Consider the following 15,529-nt stretch of genomic DNA (forward strand, 5'->3'; position numbering starts at 1 on the left):
TGCACTTGCTTTAATTTCCCCATTAAGTTTTGTTGTTACTGTTTTTGTTGCAAACTGTGTTGCAGCATGTCCTGCCTCTTCTACAGTGACCTGAGCCTCTAGTAAGTCTGGGGCAGAGGACTGAAATTTAGGACACTATGAGGTCAGCTGCTTTTCTCTCCTGTCAGTACACAGGATATAAAGCAAACCTATTGTTGAATTTGTGGTTCTTGTCCATTTGCTGTAAGACAGTTGATTCTGCTATGGAGATTCTGGACTGCAACACACTGACCATAACACTGCTACTCCAATAAAATAAAGGTTATTCCAGGTACAAAATAATGGTGGTATTTCTGTTTGTTGTTGCTTTTGTGAAATGACCACTTCCAGAGTTACCCTAACATGCCTTCATCTATTGCTCTGTAATTGGGTGTTTTGATTGTCTTCAGATGCACATTATGGCCAAGGTAATCACAGTAGAGTAATCCTTCTAAGAGCTTAGTGCTGCAGTAAGGTTTTTTTGTCTGGACAGAAGAAAGTTAACTTGAGACAATTTTCTGATTTCCGACTCATGGTATGTACCGTGTCCTCATTGCAAACCATCCATTTGAATATGCCATTATAGCTGGTCACCTCAGACTTTAGTTCAGTAGAGGAAGGACTTCCTTCCTTAACTTTCAACTTGTTTTTTTTTTTCCTCCTGACAACTTCCTAGAGTATTTTGCATTCAGGTCCAGGGAAACCATTTGCCAGCCATGCTCACCAAATACAGCAGAATTGAATGGAGATCAATCAGTGATTTGTTCACCCTGTTTTAAAGGCAAAAAAGATGTACCCATTACTGAAGATATGGAAGTGTTAAAGAGAGGCAGAATGCAACATCATTAAAAACCCCACTGTTTGTAAGCCGATAAAATGCCTGTTGAAGTTGGCAAGAGTCATGGCTCTGTGGGGAATTCCACTTCTTGAACAACTTACTGTTCCCTTACTGTTCCAGTGATTCACTTATCTATAAATCTTGTGGGCATTTGACATGCATGTATCCAGGAACACGTAGAAGAAAATGATATGGCTCTCTTCTCCCTTGGTCCCTGCTTTGCAGGAAAGAAGCACGTTTCTATAAGCACGCTCATAGCCCTGATCCTTCATTTGCAGACACTTTCCTGATTGTGCCACTGAAGCTTATGCAATGGCTAAGATAAAAGAAACTTCACCATTGCTTTCTAGTTGTTGTAGAGCTGAACTTACAATGTATTGAATATCAACTCTTGCTTACTGGAACAGCTCTTTTGGTCTTCTGCTTAAACTTAATTCCAGTCAGTCTGTGTATTTGATTTTTCAGTCCTTTAATTCATTCACTACATAGGGATTCTCCTGGGGAGCACTCAGTTTTTTCCCATGCTTCCTGCTACCCATCAAATACTAGAGCAGTGACAGAGCTGGGAACCCCAGTATCTTCTTGTGGGCTTGTCCAGTGCAGATATGAAGTTCAGCACAGTGCTGAACATGACCTTTCCTGTCCTAGGACTCCCAAAGCAATAATGATGCAAAATTTGATTAAAATCCTCATTCATAATTTGAAAACTCTTCTCTGGTATTCCTGTATTCTCCTACAAGCATAGGGTTGTGTCTTGTTTAGTCACCATGAAGTCTGCTCTGTGCATGCATTTTGTCCACGGTGGTGTTAGGTGTTGTCTTTCTCCTCCTCCTAAATTTTATTTGTTAGGCCAGTCTAAATATGTGCTTCCTCTCTGGATCTGTCATCAGATGATCTGTATGCTTTCTTGGATATTTTTAACCCAACTGTACAAAGTAGTTCTTTAATATCTTTTGCTTGTAGTTCAAACTGAGCACTTCTGGCCAGTTATTGTGTCCCAACTCATGGCAGCCTTTGCTGTGAAGAACTGCATGCACTTAGGTCTAGAATAATGAAAATACATATTTTAAGAGAGACTGGTAGTAGCCCAAGAACCAAAGCCAAATTCTGTTTCTGATTTCTGCCTTCACATCCTTTGCTGAACTGCTTCAGAGTTAATTTATTTGAGGGAATTTATAGCAGTAGTGAAATGCTGTCTTCAGCATCTACCAGAGTTATTGCTTTTTCAGGTTTTTCCTACTTCTGACTTTTTCTCCAAACTATACTTTCACCTGAATTCTTTTTATTTTAACTTCTATCTGTTGGCATCTCTCAGCAAGAACAACAATTTTGGATGTGTTCTTATTTAAAATGGGGAGAAAATGATATAGAAATCTCCTGTGAATTAGAAGAATTTCTTTTGGCCTAGTTCAGTTTTATATTCTTGGACAAGTGGTCTGTCCTCCTAGTACCTTTGTCTCGTGGGAGTGATTTTGATTGATGTGTATAAAAAAGGCCTCCAGTTTGTGTGCCCTTAAATGCTGGTTATGGTCAAAGTGGGAATTGCTGCAAGGACCAAGAAGGATGCTGTGCTTCTCTGTGCAGCCCAGCTGGAGAATCCCACAATGCTCATAACTAACTTGAGTGGGAAATGGGGTGCTTTAATCGTGTCTGCAGACCTAATACTGAATTTGTTGTCTTAGTGGTATCAGTCATAACTTCAGGTTCGCCCATTCCTCGTTTTGAGATACTACTCTTGATAAGCAGGCCCTCACTTTTTTCCCCCCTGCTGCCACTTGGAATGTTTTCTTATCACCTTTCCTTAACAAGAGACTTGAATCGCTTCCTTAAGAAGAATAAGAAAAAAACGTAGGCTGTGTTTTGGTGTAAACAGCAGATTTCCTTGTTTTCATTTGGATGCAGACATCCAGACTGCCTTTGCAATTGGAATGGAAAGGATGTTACATGCAAAGAATAGTTAAAATGCTGGGGATTCTCCAGTGGTTTGGCCATGCTTGTTGCCCCGTGGAAGCTCAGCGATTTCCAAGTGGGATGCTCCTATGCCTGGCCAGCTGTTTAAAGCTGCTGTCCTGTGATTTCTATTGCTGGGGGGACCGCTCCTGTTCTTGGGTGAAACTGGTGTGGAGAGGGGATGGTGTGGGGAAGCGGAGGCTGATGGTGGGAGAAGAGACCTTGTAACAGTTATGCTTTACGGCTTTACGGCTTTGTCAGTTACTGAGCAGCTTTTCCTTGGAAGTGTCATGAGGCTGTCTGAGGGGACAGCAAGTTGCTGTGCTTCCTAAGAGGCCAAGCAATGATGTTCTTGGCCTTAAACCTAATTTAACTTGCTCTCCTCTTCCTCCACCCCCTCAGAAAAAAAAAATCCAGAAAAAAAAACCCCAACCACCAAACACTCTAAAAAAACCCAAACATAGTATCAGAGTGCAATCCTGCAGGAAAGCTTGAGCCTTTGAGCTGCAAGTTATCATTTATTATTTCCAGTCCTTGTGCTGTTAGGGATTTAGGTGAGTGCCCATGCAGGTCTGGCTGAGAGGAGGCTCCTGAAAACCCCAGGCAGTCCAGCTTTTTATTTCTCATTCTGATTCTCCCAGTTACTTCTTTTACTACCTATTGTTTACTTACTTCTTGTTTTCTTCTTTTTCAGCTTCCTTTTCCTATAGCTTTTCCTGTAGTTTTAAGAAAAACTCGATACTCCATTCCCAAATTGAGGGGGATTAACAATTGCATTTTTTTGCTTGCCAGGGGATATATTTGTTCTGTATGTCTTTGTGGTCTGTACTAAAGAGGTATTTTGAATCCATTATTTACCTGTTTAGCTGCAAGACTTATCTGCATGAAAGCATTCCCTTAAAAAAACCAAACAGTGGGATGATGGCCAAACTCAGTCCACTCAAAGGTACTGCAAAAGTCGGAGGAGGAGGATTCCCCTACTTTTTTTTTTTTTTTTTTTTTCCCCCCATCTTCTCTCTAGTTAGAATAGCACTGAGAAAATGGAAGGAGCCTCCTTTGGGTTCCCCCTGCCTGAGCACCAAACAGGACAGAGGGATGGCTGCACTCTGAAATTGTGCAAGCAACAGCCTGCCTTTTGAACCAGGCAAGATTTTCATAACTCTCCTGGGCAATGTGAGAAAGCAGTTGTGAAAATCAGGTTAATACAGCAAGGTTGAGGGGATGTCAGGTAGAACACATGCCTGGTTGGGCAGGAGCACTGCTTTGCAACACCAAAGCCTGATTTGTCCCTGATGGCAGAAATGTGTGTAACAAAGTTGCAAAGCCTGTGTGAGAGACCTTAACTTTGTCACGGCCTCTATCTTTATTTTATTAGTTCTAGTAAAGTGGGGGTGTTCTCTATGTATTTTCTTCGAGATACCAGGAAAGTCAGCTTGTTATTATTTTGGGGGTTTTTAGAAGAAGCTCCTCTATAATACTAGTGGTTATTTAAAGTACTTTGCTTATCTGGTATGTGGATAATCAGAAATTATTCATAACAATTCTGGATGGTTGTGATTGCGCTGTTATCAGGAGAGTAGAAAATATTCCTGCTAATGCACTCTTTTGGCTCATGTAATGTTTAAGTAGGGCACACTAAATGTTATGTATCATGTGCTGAACTTCAGCCTTTCAGTACAGACATTACAAAATCAAAGGAAAAATGACATTTAGTTGGCACTGAAATGGTTTTTACAAAATACTTTGTGGTTTTTTACTTTTGCTTTTTACCTCTGCAGAAGGACTGGTTTCTTACCAGGAAAGATACTGTTGTCCCTATAACTTCTTTCTAGGCTGTGAATTTCTGTGCAGAAGGGAATTTCCCCTGACTTGGCACCCTGTATGGCAGAAATGGCACTACTCTAACCTCGTTTTTTAATGCCAGAGTGTTAAAAAGGTTACAGTGAGAACAATGGTGAGGGGGAGAAAAAAACCCAACACCTCTGTGTGCCTTTCCACACTCCCTTGGGACTGTTCCTTGTCTGTCTTTGCAGAGCCTGCAGCAGCTTGGTTCTGCCTGAACCGGAGCAGAGTGTTAACAAGTCCTTCTTCTCTTCCATTTTCCAAAGCTTTAAAACTGCAATTGGTGTGAAACGCTGTGGGCTTGGGGAGTTTACAGGAAGCTGGTATATATCCAGCATAGTGTAACCTCTCTGTGTCACATTTGGAAGGAGGAGGAGCAAAAGCGTTGACATTCCTAAGGGACTGGTTAACAGCAGCATGCGATGTCCTGTTAGCTAACTGTCCTGCTCCTGTTAGTTACTGCTCTAACAAAGCTGGTCATTAGCTGCTGGAACAGATGATTTCCAGAGGATTACTTGCATTACACAATTTAATGCTTTTTAATAGCAAATTTTTAATTAAAAGGAGAGTCCTTTTGGAAGCAGCCTGAGCAGCTGCAGCTGAATTCTGCGTGTTTAATGTAATTAGAGAAACAGCTGGGGTGGGAGCTGAGCACCCAGCTCACAGGCAGTCTCAGGTTGGTGGTGGCTCCTCGCGGGACAGGCATCCTGAGTGATGTGAACCGTGCGGGAAGCATCCTGGCACGCAGCCAGGCTTGGAGGTGGTGGGACAATTCCCATCTTGGCTGCCCAGGCTGGTGAGCAGCTGGGGAAGCAGAGAGTGGGTGGTAGCCACCTGCGTCAGTTCACTTGTCACTTGTGCTGCCACGGACGATAGTGCTCAGTTTGCAGTCTGTCGGGCCACGTGTATTTGTATCTATAGTTTCAGCATCTCCTGGCACGTTGGAGAATATCTTTGGAAGAGGGCATCAGGCAGGTTTTAGTCTCCAATTTTATTCTGCTGTTTCTGGCATGCACTGTCTCTTGAAATATGCCCCTTGTGGTATCTCTTACCTCCTCCCTTTCTCCATGATGCAGGCAAATGTCTGATGTCTGGTTGGAAACTGCTGAGAAGTGAAGCTGTGGCTTTTTCTAATGAGTGGCTGACCTTTCAATAGCATTGTTCAGTCCAGAAGATCCCAGAGCACTTTTGAGTTTGCATTACTAAGGCTGTGTGAAAGAGTTACTGCGTTGCAATTACTATGACCCAGGAGACAACCAGAAATCTCTGTTGCCTTGTATTGGCTCTGCTACAGGTACTGCAACACAGGTAACTTGATTTCACAGCCCCAAATATTATATAATCACAGCACATGATGTGTGTTGGTGCAGAGATAGTTGACTAATAGTGTCCTTTACGTTGCCATAACATCCAAATGCATCACACTTAGGAACACCAGTGAACCTAGATTTATCAGACAAGATTGCCCTACCCTGTAGCTTGAACACTGTCCCTAAAGACAGGCAGAGACCATTGGTATGTTAGAGCAAGCATATTTCAGCCCATGTTACCTTTTCCTGAGCAGAGATGAGTAATTGCAAAGTGAAGATACTGGGAATTGTCCTGTGAAATTCTTCTGCTTGTGTACTTGCCTTTTGCAGTGACTTCAGTAACTACTTTGCTTGCAGAGATTTACTTGCAGCAGGTTGTCAGAAACCACCCTGTGTTACAAGAGCCTGCCTTCCCCGACCATGAGCTGAGCCCTTGGACAGCCCTGCTCCACTGTTTGCTGTAGACATGGGATATACCGGAATGTTCATCCTAGGACTTATGTAGCAGGCATACATGCTTCTGGCCTGTTATGCTTGACATAAGAGTAAAAAAGTAATATTCAGCACACTGGGCAGAGTGAAGGGAAGATGTGGGTCAAATCTGGGCTAGGCATAATCTGTATTTGTGACCCCAGTATCAATTGGCCTTTCACATGTGACCTTTTAAAAATGAGATGCCTGTTGCTTTTCAATATCTTATGTTCCTGTAGTTTGGGTGAATGTTTATAAAAATCGAAAGCTTTTGTCTGATTTCTTCATGATTCACTTCAACTTTTGCATTCACAGAGTTTTGCTTTGCATGACTCAGCAGCAATTTGCATTGGTTGTTAGGCTGGTATAATTCTCCTCTTAAGCTCAGTTGCTTTATATCATGCTCCGGCATCAGAGAGCTGTGGCTGCCTGTACAGGGTCACATTTTTCAGGCAGGGAATGCAAACCACATGGCATGACTGTTACCGCATTGGTATTTCTCACTAAAATGCTTAATTTTCTGTAGTTAATATCATAGTTTATTAGTATTATTTATTTCTAAAATAAAAACTACATGTATTAGGATTTTGAAACACTTTGAAGTATCAGCTTGAAGTTTTGTTCTTGAGACAAGATTTCCAGCGAGACTCTGAAGACAGCAGGCAGAGAAAAGTAATACTCGCAGCAGATGTTCTTAGAAGGTGCTTGAACTCCTGGTATCCAACTGTTGTTAGGTTCAGTAGTCGCAGCATGTCCCCTTGAGCCACTCGCTCTGGTATCATGCTCTTTGCAAATGCTTACACCTGCAAAAGACAGAAAATAATTTGTGTAACCTGCATCAGGCAGTGTTGAAGGTCTGAGTTTTTGGGGAAAGGGAATGTTTTGGTCTCACTGTTTTTCTGTTGTTAGTTATTTTTTCAAAAGGCTAACTTTGTGGGAGGTGCTTCCTGTACATGTAAGATCATTTTACGTAGGATGAGGCTAGAGAGGAGACGGGAGGAAGAAGAGGACGCTTAAACCAGTTACCTAGGTTGTGCCTTGTGTGTAGTGATGCATCGCAGCTCTTTAACCATGCAGAGTTACAGGTGTGCATTTAAAGTTGGAGGGACATTTTTAGGTACCAGTCTCTTACTACCTTTGGTGGAGTATCACTACAGTACCAGATTCAGGACTGTGTATGAACAAAGTTAGGCTTTTTTTGTGTCTTCCTGAAAACATTGTTTCATCGAGATGCTGTACTGGAACCACTGCTTATTTCTCCCAGAATATATGTGCTTCTTGGAGATATCACCCAAGTGGTGATGCGCACTTTCTGCTGACCAGCCAGCTGGTAATGTTGCAGAAGATGTTTCTGCCTAACAGTCTGTAACTGATTTTGCTCCTTTGGATAGCATTTGTTCTGGCATTGGTTACTAGTGCTATGGTTTTTTATTTATTATTTCTGAAGTTATCTGTAAGACTTGACAGTCTTGCAAAATTAGATGTGCTGGTGAACTCTACTATCTGTGCTTTGTGTGGATGGTACTTTTTTCTGTGCCCTGGCTAAAACCTTGGGTACAGTCTTTCGCCATATCCTGTAACTGATTTAGTGCCTCGTTGTCTGACTTGCTTCTGTTTTCTTTCTTACTGCCCTCTCCTTGTCTGTTCCTGCTAACCGTTGTAGTAAGCACTCTTTCATCCATCAGAGACCTTTGACATGGGAACAGTCATCAGGTGACCCTGGCTGTGTGTGGTGTTGGCAGGGATAGATTTCCTACATCTGTAAGAATCTCTGTGTTAAGTGTGTTTGGCTACGAAGGAAATACAGTTTGAATCCCTGCTTCTGGGCAACAGAATCAGTTAATAGAAATAATCTACCTCATCTTCTGGTGAATAGTGAGATCAGGTTCCTTGGCAAGTACTAGACTCTTCCGTAGTTTGGTCATTTGGAAGACCCTGTGTTGCTGTTGTGCAGCTTGCCTGTTGCTGTGACTTGGGACTCTTTTTGTGATGTGTGTGTTTGTCTAGCCTGCTGCACTAGGCATAGACATCCCTGCTTCCCTGAGGAGAGGAAAAAAAAAAAAGGGTTCTGTAATATTTTTGAAGAAAAAGTTAACTGGATGAATACTTTTAATTCTTCATTTTTCTTATGGATAGTCAGTTTTGGGGAATCCTTCACCCTCCAGCATCTACATATGATTATATTTTTCACCCTCTCATGTCAACAGGTTACACAGGTATGAGCAGCCTATGTGGTCTCTGCTCAACTGCTTGGCTGAAGCTGAACTTGTGGTAGTAATGGCGATGTTAGATGATGTGTCAGGACCAGCATCCTGTGGAACAAATGGGATCTCCTTTTCATGGCAAAATGTCTGAAACAGAGGACAGCCCACTCTTGGAACTGACCATTTAGGAACCTGTGTCTTGCCTTCAGGTGGAGAGTGCTCGCAAAGGACATCTTTAAAGCAAAGAGGGCTCTATACTGTCTGGAAGGTGGAGGTATCAGGTGGTTTCTGATGTTTGTGTATCTTTATGATGAATGTTAACTCAATGTGGATCATATTTATAAACCAAAGTGGAGAGGAGACCAAGAAACTTTTTAAATGCTTTTATTCTTGACATGAGCTAAAGGTAGTGGAGTTACTTCTGAGTATATGCCATTGCATGGGCTGGCTGAATGGTTTTGGAAAAGGCAGATCATGTTTTTAAGGTGACAGTCCCTGGTAGTTAGCACTATATTAGAAAGCAGAGCATTTTAACTTGTGTGTCAGCAGAGTGAACCATGGCATCAGAGCTGCCAATTGCAGTATCCTTGCTGGTCAGGAAGGCTCTTGTGGCTCTGCAGGAGGGTGGGTAAGCAAAACATTAGGGTAAAAGGGCAATGGGTGGTCTTGCTGTGCTGCTACTGGGTATTGCTTTTGTTTCTTCCTGTAAGCACTGGTATGAAGCAGGTGTGGGATGGAATTCAAAGTCACAAGAGTTTTGGTATATTCAGACTGTTCTTCACCCTTTTTGACTCCCCTCATTGCTGCCACCCTCCACACTTTAAGCCTAATGTTTTGAGCTGTTCCTAATGATTCCCATGCAGGGTGGTGGGGCCTACTGTCATCTTTCCGATAACTTTTCTGGGTTTTGCTGTTCTACTGTTACTCCCTGAGCTTTGTTACCTCAACAGATTAAATCCTGGGCAGATTTTATTCCCACATCGCTCTGGGCCATGGTGAGGAAGGAGCTCCCTTGTTAAGTTAATGACCTGTGTCCTGCCTCCAAGGCCTTCTTTTGCTGTGTAGCCCTAGGGTGATGTCAGTATTTATGAACTGTCTCTGTCCTCCTGCCATGGTTCCTCACCTAAGGATGCAAATAGTGTTTTACTATCCTTGAAGGCTCTTTCTGCTGCCTCTGCCACTATCTGCCACCTGAATTGCTACTTCCTTCCCTCTTCATAATGTATCTGACAAAATTGCTTTTCTCAGGACAAAGAAATAGCACCAATCAGCTCATTTATGTTTTATTTTCTGATGTAATTTGCTGCCTGCAACTTTGCATCAAAGTTTATCATACGCTATTTCTCACTTCTACCTGCAGATGTCTTTGCTGTTCCCTTTTCATGGCCTCTGCTCTCAGCCTGATGGTGACTGTGCTCCTACTCTGTCTTTCTGCTTGGTGTTTCTTGCAGCACTTCAGTGACCTGTCAGGTGCCAGAGGAAGAAGAATGCTTTTTCATGCACACTGAGCATCACCAGACATGACTTTATTAGCACATTCAGCTTTCCTTGAAGTTTCTCCATCTTTTCCCTCTTTATTAGGTCTCTTCACAGGCTTTTGCCTGCATCCTGAGCCTCAGCTCTTATTCATGTGCCTGTCTCCTGCATTCACCTCAAATAGTCTTGTGCACTGGAGTGAAAACTGCCCTGCACTGGGAATCCAAGTGTCTGTTTCAGCTATTTCATCTTGTTTCTAGACTTGAATGGAAATCTTTCCTTCTAGGAAATACCTTTCTTCTTGCTTGTGTTTTTGTAATGCCACCTCTTCTGGTTTCTGTCAAGTGCTCAGGAGGCAAGTTTTCTTGTAAACATGAAGTTGTATTGCAATGAAGTTATTAAAAAACCAACTAAAACTGCTTGTTTGGAAGAAAATTTTTTTGCAGTGAATGATTGGAGGAACATAGTTCTTAAAGGTGATGTGTCTCTGTTTTCATGCTGTAGGAACAGTGTGTAGCTTCTGAAACACCTGCTGTGCTAGTACTCTGACTGTACTGGCTTATTTGCAGCATTATGCTGGGTGGAGTGCTCCTCCCAAACCCCTGTGGTTAGATGCAGTAGAAATGCTAAGGAAAGGAAATTGGTCAAATTGGTCCAGCCCAGAGAGCTTGTAAATAAAGGAAGGAAAAACATAGGAAAGTACAGGCAGCAAGAATAAGGAAAGAATTAGATACTTCTAGGAAGGGTACTGGCAGTGGTCTCTCCACATCAGTGCCTCTCTCAATTTTGAGTTTCTGTGTGTTTGTATACATATGGAAGGGTGCCTTAACAAAGGAGAGTTGCAAGGAGGATTAGAGGAGAGCACTGAGAACATTTGCAAAAGCTGTTCCATATGAGGTAGGAGCATGTGCCAAGTGCTAGTTTGAAAGATTCCCAAGGTGGTGATGGTAGCTGATGTTATGTGCCAATAAGAGGTGCAAACTGACCTCTTGTTACTGGCAGAGAAAATCATGATGTTGGGAAAAGTCAAGACAGGTCAGCTGAATTTTGTATGGAAGGGAATGGAAGACAGGGAAGAGAGGCAAAGGTACCATTAAAGTGACAGAGCAGGATAATGCGATTTTTCTTGTCAGGATGAGAACAGTAATGTTACTTTAGTCAATACTCGATTACAAGGTGTTACAGTGACTGAGACCCAGTCTAGTCTCAGCTAGTTGCTTTAGTTGGGTGAGTCAACAGGGAAAGAGTCAAAAGGTCATGTGAAGAAGAGAACTTATCCTAGTCAGTGTGTGAGGATTTAGGAATTGAGTCAAATAGGGGTGCTAACTTGTGACTCTGATTGGCAGGGAAAATAGTTAAGTTTTCCAGCAGGGGAGAAAAGCAAAAAGTAGGGAGTAAGTAGCAATATGAAATTAAGGGCTTAGTTTCACCTCTTGGATTAGAATTAGTGCCTAGGTATCCAAGAAACACCAAAGAAATTGAGATTTTGATTCAGACAGGAGGAAATGGCACTGTGCTGGCTGCATAGATACAATAGTTACTTCCATGTGTAACATGGGGAAAGGAAGACAGAGCCCCAGAGACCCCAGAATACCAGAGTATAGTGTCCCATCATGGGGGCAACCCTGGTCCTGCAGGTTAAAGAGGACAAGGAAAGAAAAAAGTTGAAGGTTAATTTAAGCAATAGGAGCAGAACTAGAGGGGGATAGGTAAAGAAGCTGGAGGAGGATGAAATTTTGAGAAGGGGAATGTGATCAGAATGTGATCTCTGGTAACAAACAAGTCAGAAAAAACAAGACAAGAAACTGACTCTGAATTTTGGGTGAGGATTTGGGTTGTAAGTCAGAACAAAGTGAGGAAAAGAAAGTAAAAGGAGGGAACTTCATGGAGCTTTACAGATGAAAAGCAGAAGGGAGATCAGTGGCACTGACATGCAGGTGGGGTCGGAAGTCAGTTTTTGGTCTGGGGGCTTGTTTGTAGATTCTGAAAAGCGTTTGTTCTGGGAAATAAGAATGGGTGGGGAGAGATGACAAAACGTGAGTAGGCAGATGTTGGAAGGAGGGTACTGAAGCATTAGAGGAGGAGAACGAACAGGAGGTCAAAGATATTTAGAGTTTGTTTTGACGCTGGGGAGAGGTGGGTGTATGTGAAGGACACCCATCTGTTCCTTTGAGATAACGGAAGGAAATAGGTCACTAAATGAGCACACAAAGCAAAGGGCATGGGGAATTAATAAACTGATTGGGTTGAGGGAGAACTTGGCTGTGTGCATGGGTTTGATTTGTGAAGTGTCATATTTGCTACGTGCTCTGTAAATCTGCATTTCTTGATTATGTTTTTGCAGTGCGGCTCCACGACAGTATTTCAGAAGAAGGTTTCCATTACCTCGTCTTTGATCTGTAAGTGTCTGTCTTTGGCTTTGATGCTTCACCAGTAGTTCAGGCACATGGATGGTTGACTAACAGTGGAATAAAAAGCACCTGCATTAATATAATTCTCCCTTTCTCTTTTGAGACCTGTAGATACCTCTGGCCTATTTGACAAAAATCCATTGACTGTGTGGTAGGGGATGGACCAGGAAGGCTCCTGGCAGCAGGTGTAAGCGTGGGATGGCAGAAGATAGCTATCCTGTATAGGGAGGCTGTTCGACTTTTGTCTCTGAGGCAGCCTGGAGGGGGTCAGAGCAGGGGTATTCTGCCCAAGCTTAGCACATACTAAGCTCTGTAGAGGTGCATGGGCAATTTGTGCCCAGTGTGTCAACAGTGTCCTGTACACTGCTGGTGAAATGGCAGTCCAAGGGGTCAGGGACGTGGGCATACCAGTGGCTGGTGCTGTGGTGGTGGAGTTCTGCCCTGGCACTCCTGTGCTGCAGATCCCCACACAGGCTGTGGGAAGGGGCCCAGACGGGTGGCCGTGTACGTCCCATGCAGCATTGAGCTAGAAGTGCATGGGCTCTGTAACCTTCCTTGTTCTTCTGCACTCCAGGGTTACTGGTGGGGAGCTCTTTGAGGATATTGTTGCCAGAGAATACTACAGTGAAGCAGATGCCAGGTAAGACTGTTTCCAGACCCTTCTGTGTATGTGCCACGTGTGTTGGCAAGTGGAATGAGTTCCCTGACTGCTGTTCTGTGCATGGCTTTGTTCTGACACTCTTGCTCCCCATCTGGAAAAAACGATTCCTCTTTCTGCTATTAGCATAAACTATTGTCACCAGACAGCCTGCCTCACTGCAGCTCTAGTCCTTGCTGCTTGCAGACACTGCTCTGTCTGCCACTTGCAGACGCTGTACTCTTTGCTGGGAGACCCGTTGCTAGTGTCTTTGTCTGCCTGACCTTTCTGGTGGGTGGTGACAGTGTGTCCTTCGTGAGCAAATGTAGGGGAGAGCTGTCATGTGGCTGTGAGAGTGCTGCCTGCTTGGCCTCTGCCTTCTCCTAGTAGGGGTTCCAGTGATGTGCCATTGCTGTTGGGCAGACACATTCAATTTGCCTGTGTCTAGGTAATGGTTTATGGGGCAGGGGGAGAGGGGGCTTTGGAGGCTATGTTTCTATGGAAGCCTTCTCTGACTGTGAGCTTGTTGGCACAGTGAGAAAAGGCACAGTATGAGAGAGCAACCTTTATATTTTAATATTAAAAAGATTTAGAGTTATACCCTTCTTTTTCTGAGCGTGTCCCTTCTCTTCCATGTGTGAGCTTCCTGAAGTGACCTGTGCTTGTCCCTTTGCTGTTTGTGCAGGGTTGGGTGTTTTGTGCAGCAGTAGCTGAGGGTGTTCTCTGACCCGTCCGTCTGCTGGACATGAAACATTTGGAATTGAAACTGGGATTAGGCAGCTCCTGTTCTGCTTTAGCAGGGCCTGGGAGTGGCCCAGTGGTGACATTTCACCCCTGCTTACTCTGTACCTGTGTTCTTAACCCTTGCTGGAACAGGAATTAGGGGAGCTGTGAGATGAGAGGGGTAAGAAGGGAGTCGGGTGTGCTGCTGCAGGGTGAGCTTCGTAGGTAGTACTGTGAGAAAGATCATAGTGAGTGCAAGGAAGGAAAGAGCATGACCTGGTGTGTTAGTGTAGGTACTGTTGCAGAGTCTGTGGGCACTTGTTTGCTTTCCCTGTGGTATGCTTACAGCCTCTGTCTTATGGTCATTGCATGATGCTTTCAAATGAGGCGTTACACTGCATGCTCCACCATGAGCTGATGGGGAAGGCCAGTGAGCTCATCATCTCTTGACGGAGCTCCAGGCAATAGGTCTGAGAGCCCTGTAGATGTTTTCAGTGGGTTGTACACATGTTGTAGGCACAGCATCTTGGCCAGATACACAGTCACTCAAGCTGTTCTGCCTTGAAGTTGGGAAGTATTGAAGTTACCAATCATCATCTTTCCCCCGTCCCTCTTGCCAGTGCCTGTTCCCTGAAATGGTTAAGAGCTGGCAGTGACCAACAGTGCTCTGGAAAATTATGGCAGGGTTAGTAGAAATGGAGGACGGTCTGTTGCTCTGTGAGCCTTCCTCAGGGTGCTCAGCTCTCCAACTGTCAGTTGGCCAGGTCTCACAGTGCCCACAAGATGACAGAGTGAAACTCCTCCCTTTCTCTCCCCATGCCGAGCTGAATTCCAGAGCAGGCTGGGAGAGCGAGGGAGTGAGGTCCGTGCCAATCTGCCGCGCTTGGCTCGCCTGGGACACCTCACACTTTTGCCATTTTTGGCCAGAAAATCTCTCTCGCTCAGACTCAGCTCTGTTCTAATTATACATTTTTGTTTTGGGAGCAGGAAGATATTCATGGACTCCGACCCTGAGGATTGTACTGCCAGCTCCGGAGGGGTGGGGGTAGCAAATACACAGTGCTATACCTCCTCTCCTCTTTCTTCCCTCACTCTCTTCCCATCTTTTCCAGTAGCCAATGTCTGTTCTGTCAAATATTTCACTCATTTCAAATTTGTTCCCCATAGATTTGTAGAATTTGGTGAGGGGGCTGACCAACCCTGCAGTGAGGACACAGACCCATCTGAATTGCCTACATCTGGGTGCTTACTGCCCAGCCATAGCTGTCAAAATCCCTGCTCCATTCCACATTCACCCTTGGGAGCTGAGTAAATGTTTAGCAGCAGAGATGTTTTCAACCAGAAATGTCACCCATGAGTGTGTTGCAATGTCCTTATGCAACAGGTGTAAATAACATCTTGCTTTTGCCCCTGTGGTTACAGCAGTGAGAGTGGCAGAGACGGTTTTCTGTGAGGTGGGGGAGTGCAGCATACTGCACTTAACAGGGGATGAGTCTGCTTTTCAGATCACTAACCCCTTAAGTGGGATCTGTACTTAAAAGGCACCCAGCAAGCGGGTGTGTGTGCACATTGTGTATGCAAAGTGCTCGAGATGCTTCTCTGAAAGCTCTGCAAACTGGCAGGCGCCCAGGAGTCATCATCCTGAATTT

At 44.0% G+C, this 15,529-nt stretch overlaps 1 protein-coding gene across 22 annotated transcripts in view; it reads left to right on the forward strand.

The window, feature by feature from the left end:
* The window catches only part of CAMK2G (calcium/calmodulin dependent protein kinase II gamma), a 122,358-nt gene that overhangs the window by 57,106 nt on the left and 49,723 nt on the right, over nt 1-15,529 (forward strand). For all 22 annotated transcript variants that reach the window (XR_012629654.1, XR_012629653.1, XR_012629652.1 and 19 more), the window contains 2 exons: nt 12,454-12,508; nt 13,095-13,160. Coding sequence is in view for 19 of the 22 variants with exons in the window: in XM_074874618.1 (XP_074730719.1) it covers nt 12,454-12,508; nt 13,095-13,160 (121 nt within the window). In the remaining 3 variants the exon portion in view is untranslated. The remainder of the gene's footprint in view (nt 1-12,453; nt 12,509-13,094; nt 13,161-15,529) is intronic.

This window comes from Strix uralensis, chromosome 7 (genome assembly GCF_047716275.1).
Source record: "Strix uralensis isolate ZFMK-TIS-50842 chromosome 7, bStrUra1, whole genome shotgun sequence".
NCBI lineage: Eukaryota > Metazoa > Chordata > Aves > Strigiformes > Strigidae > Strix > Strix uralensis.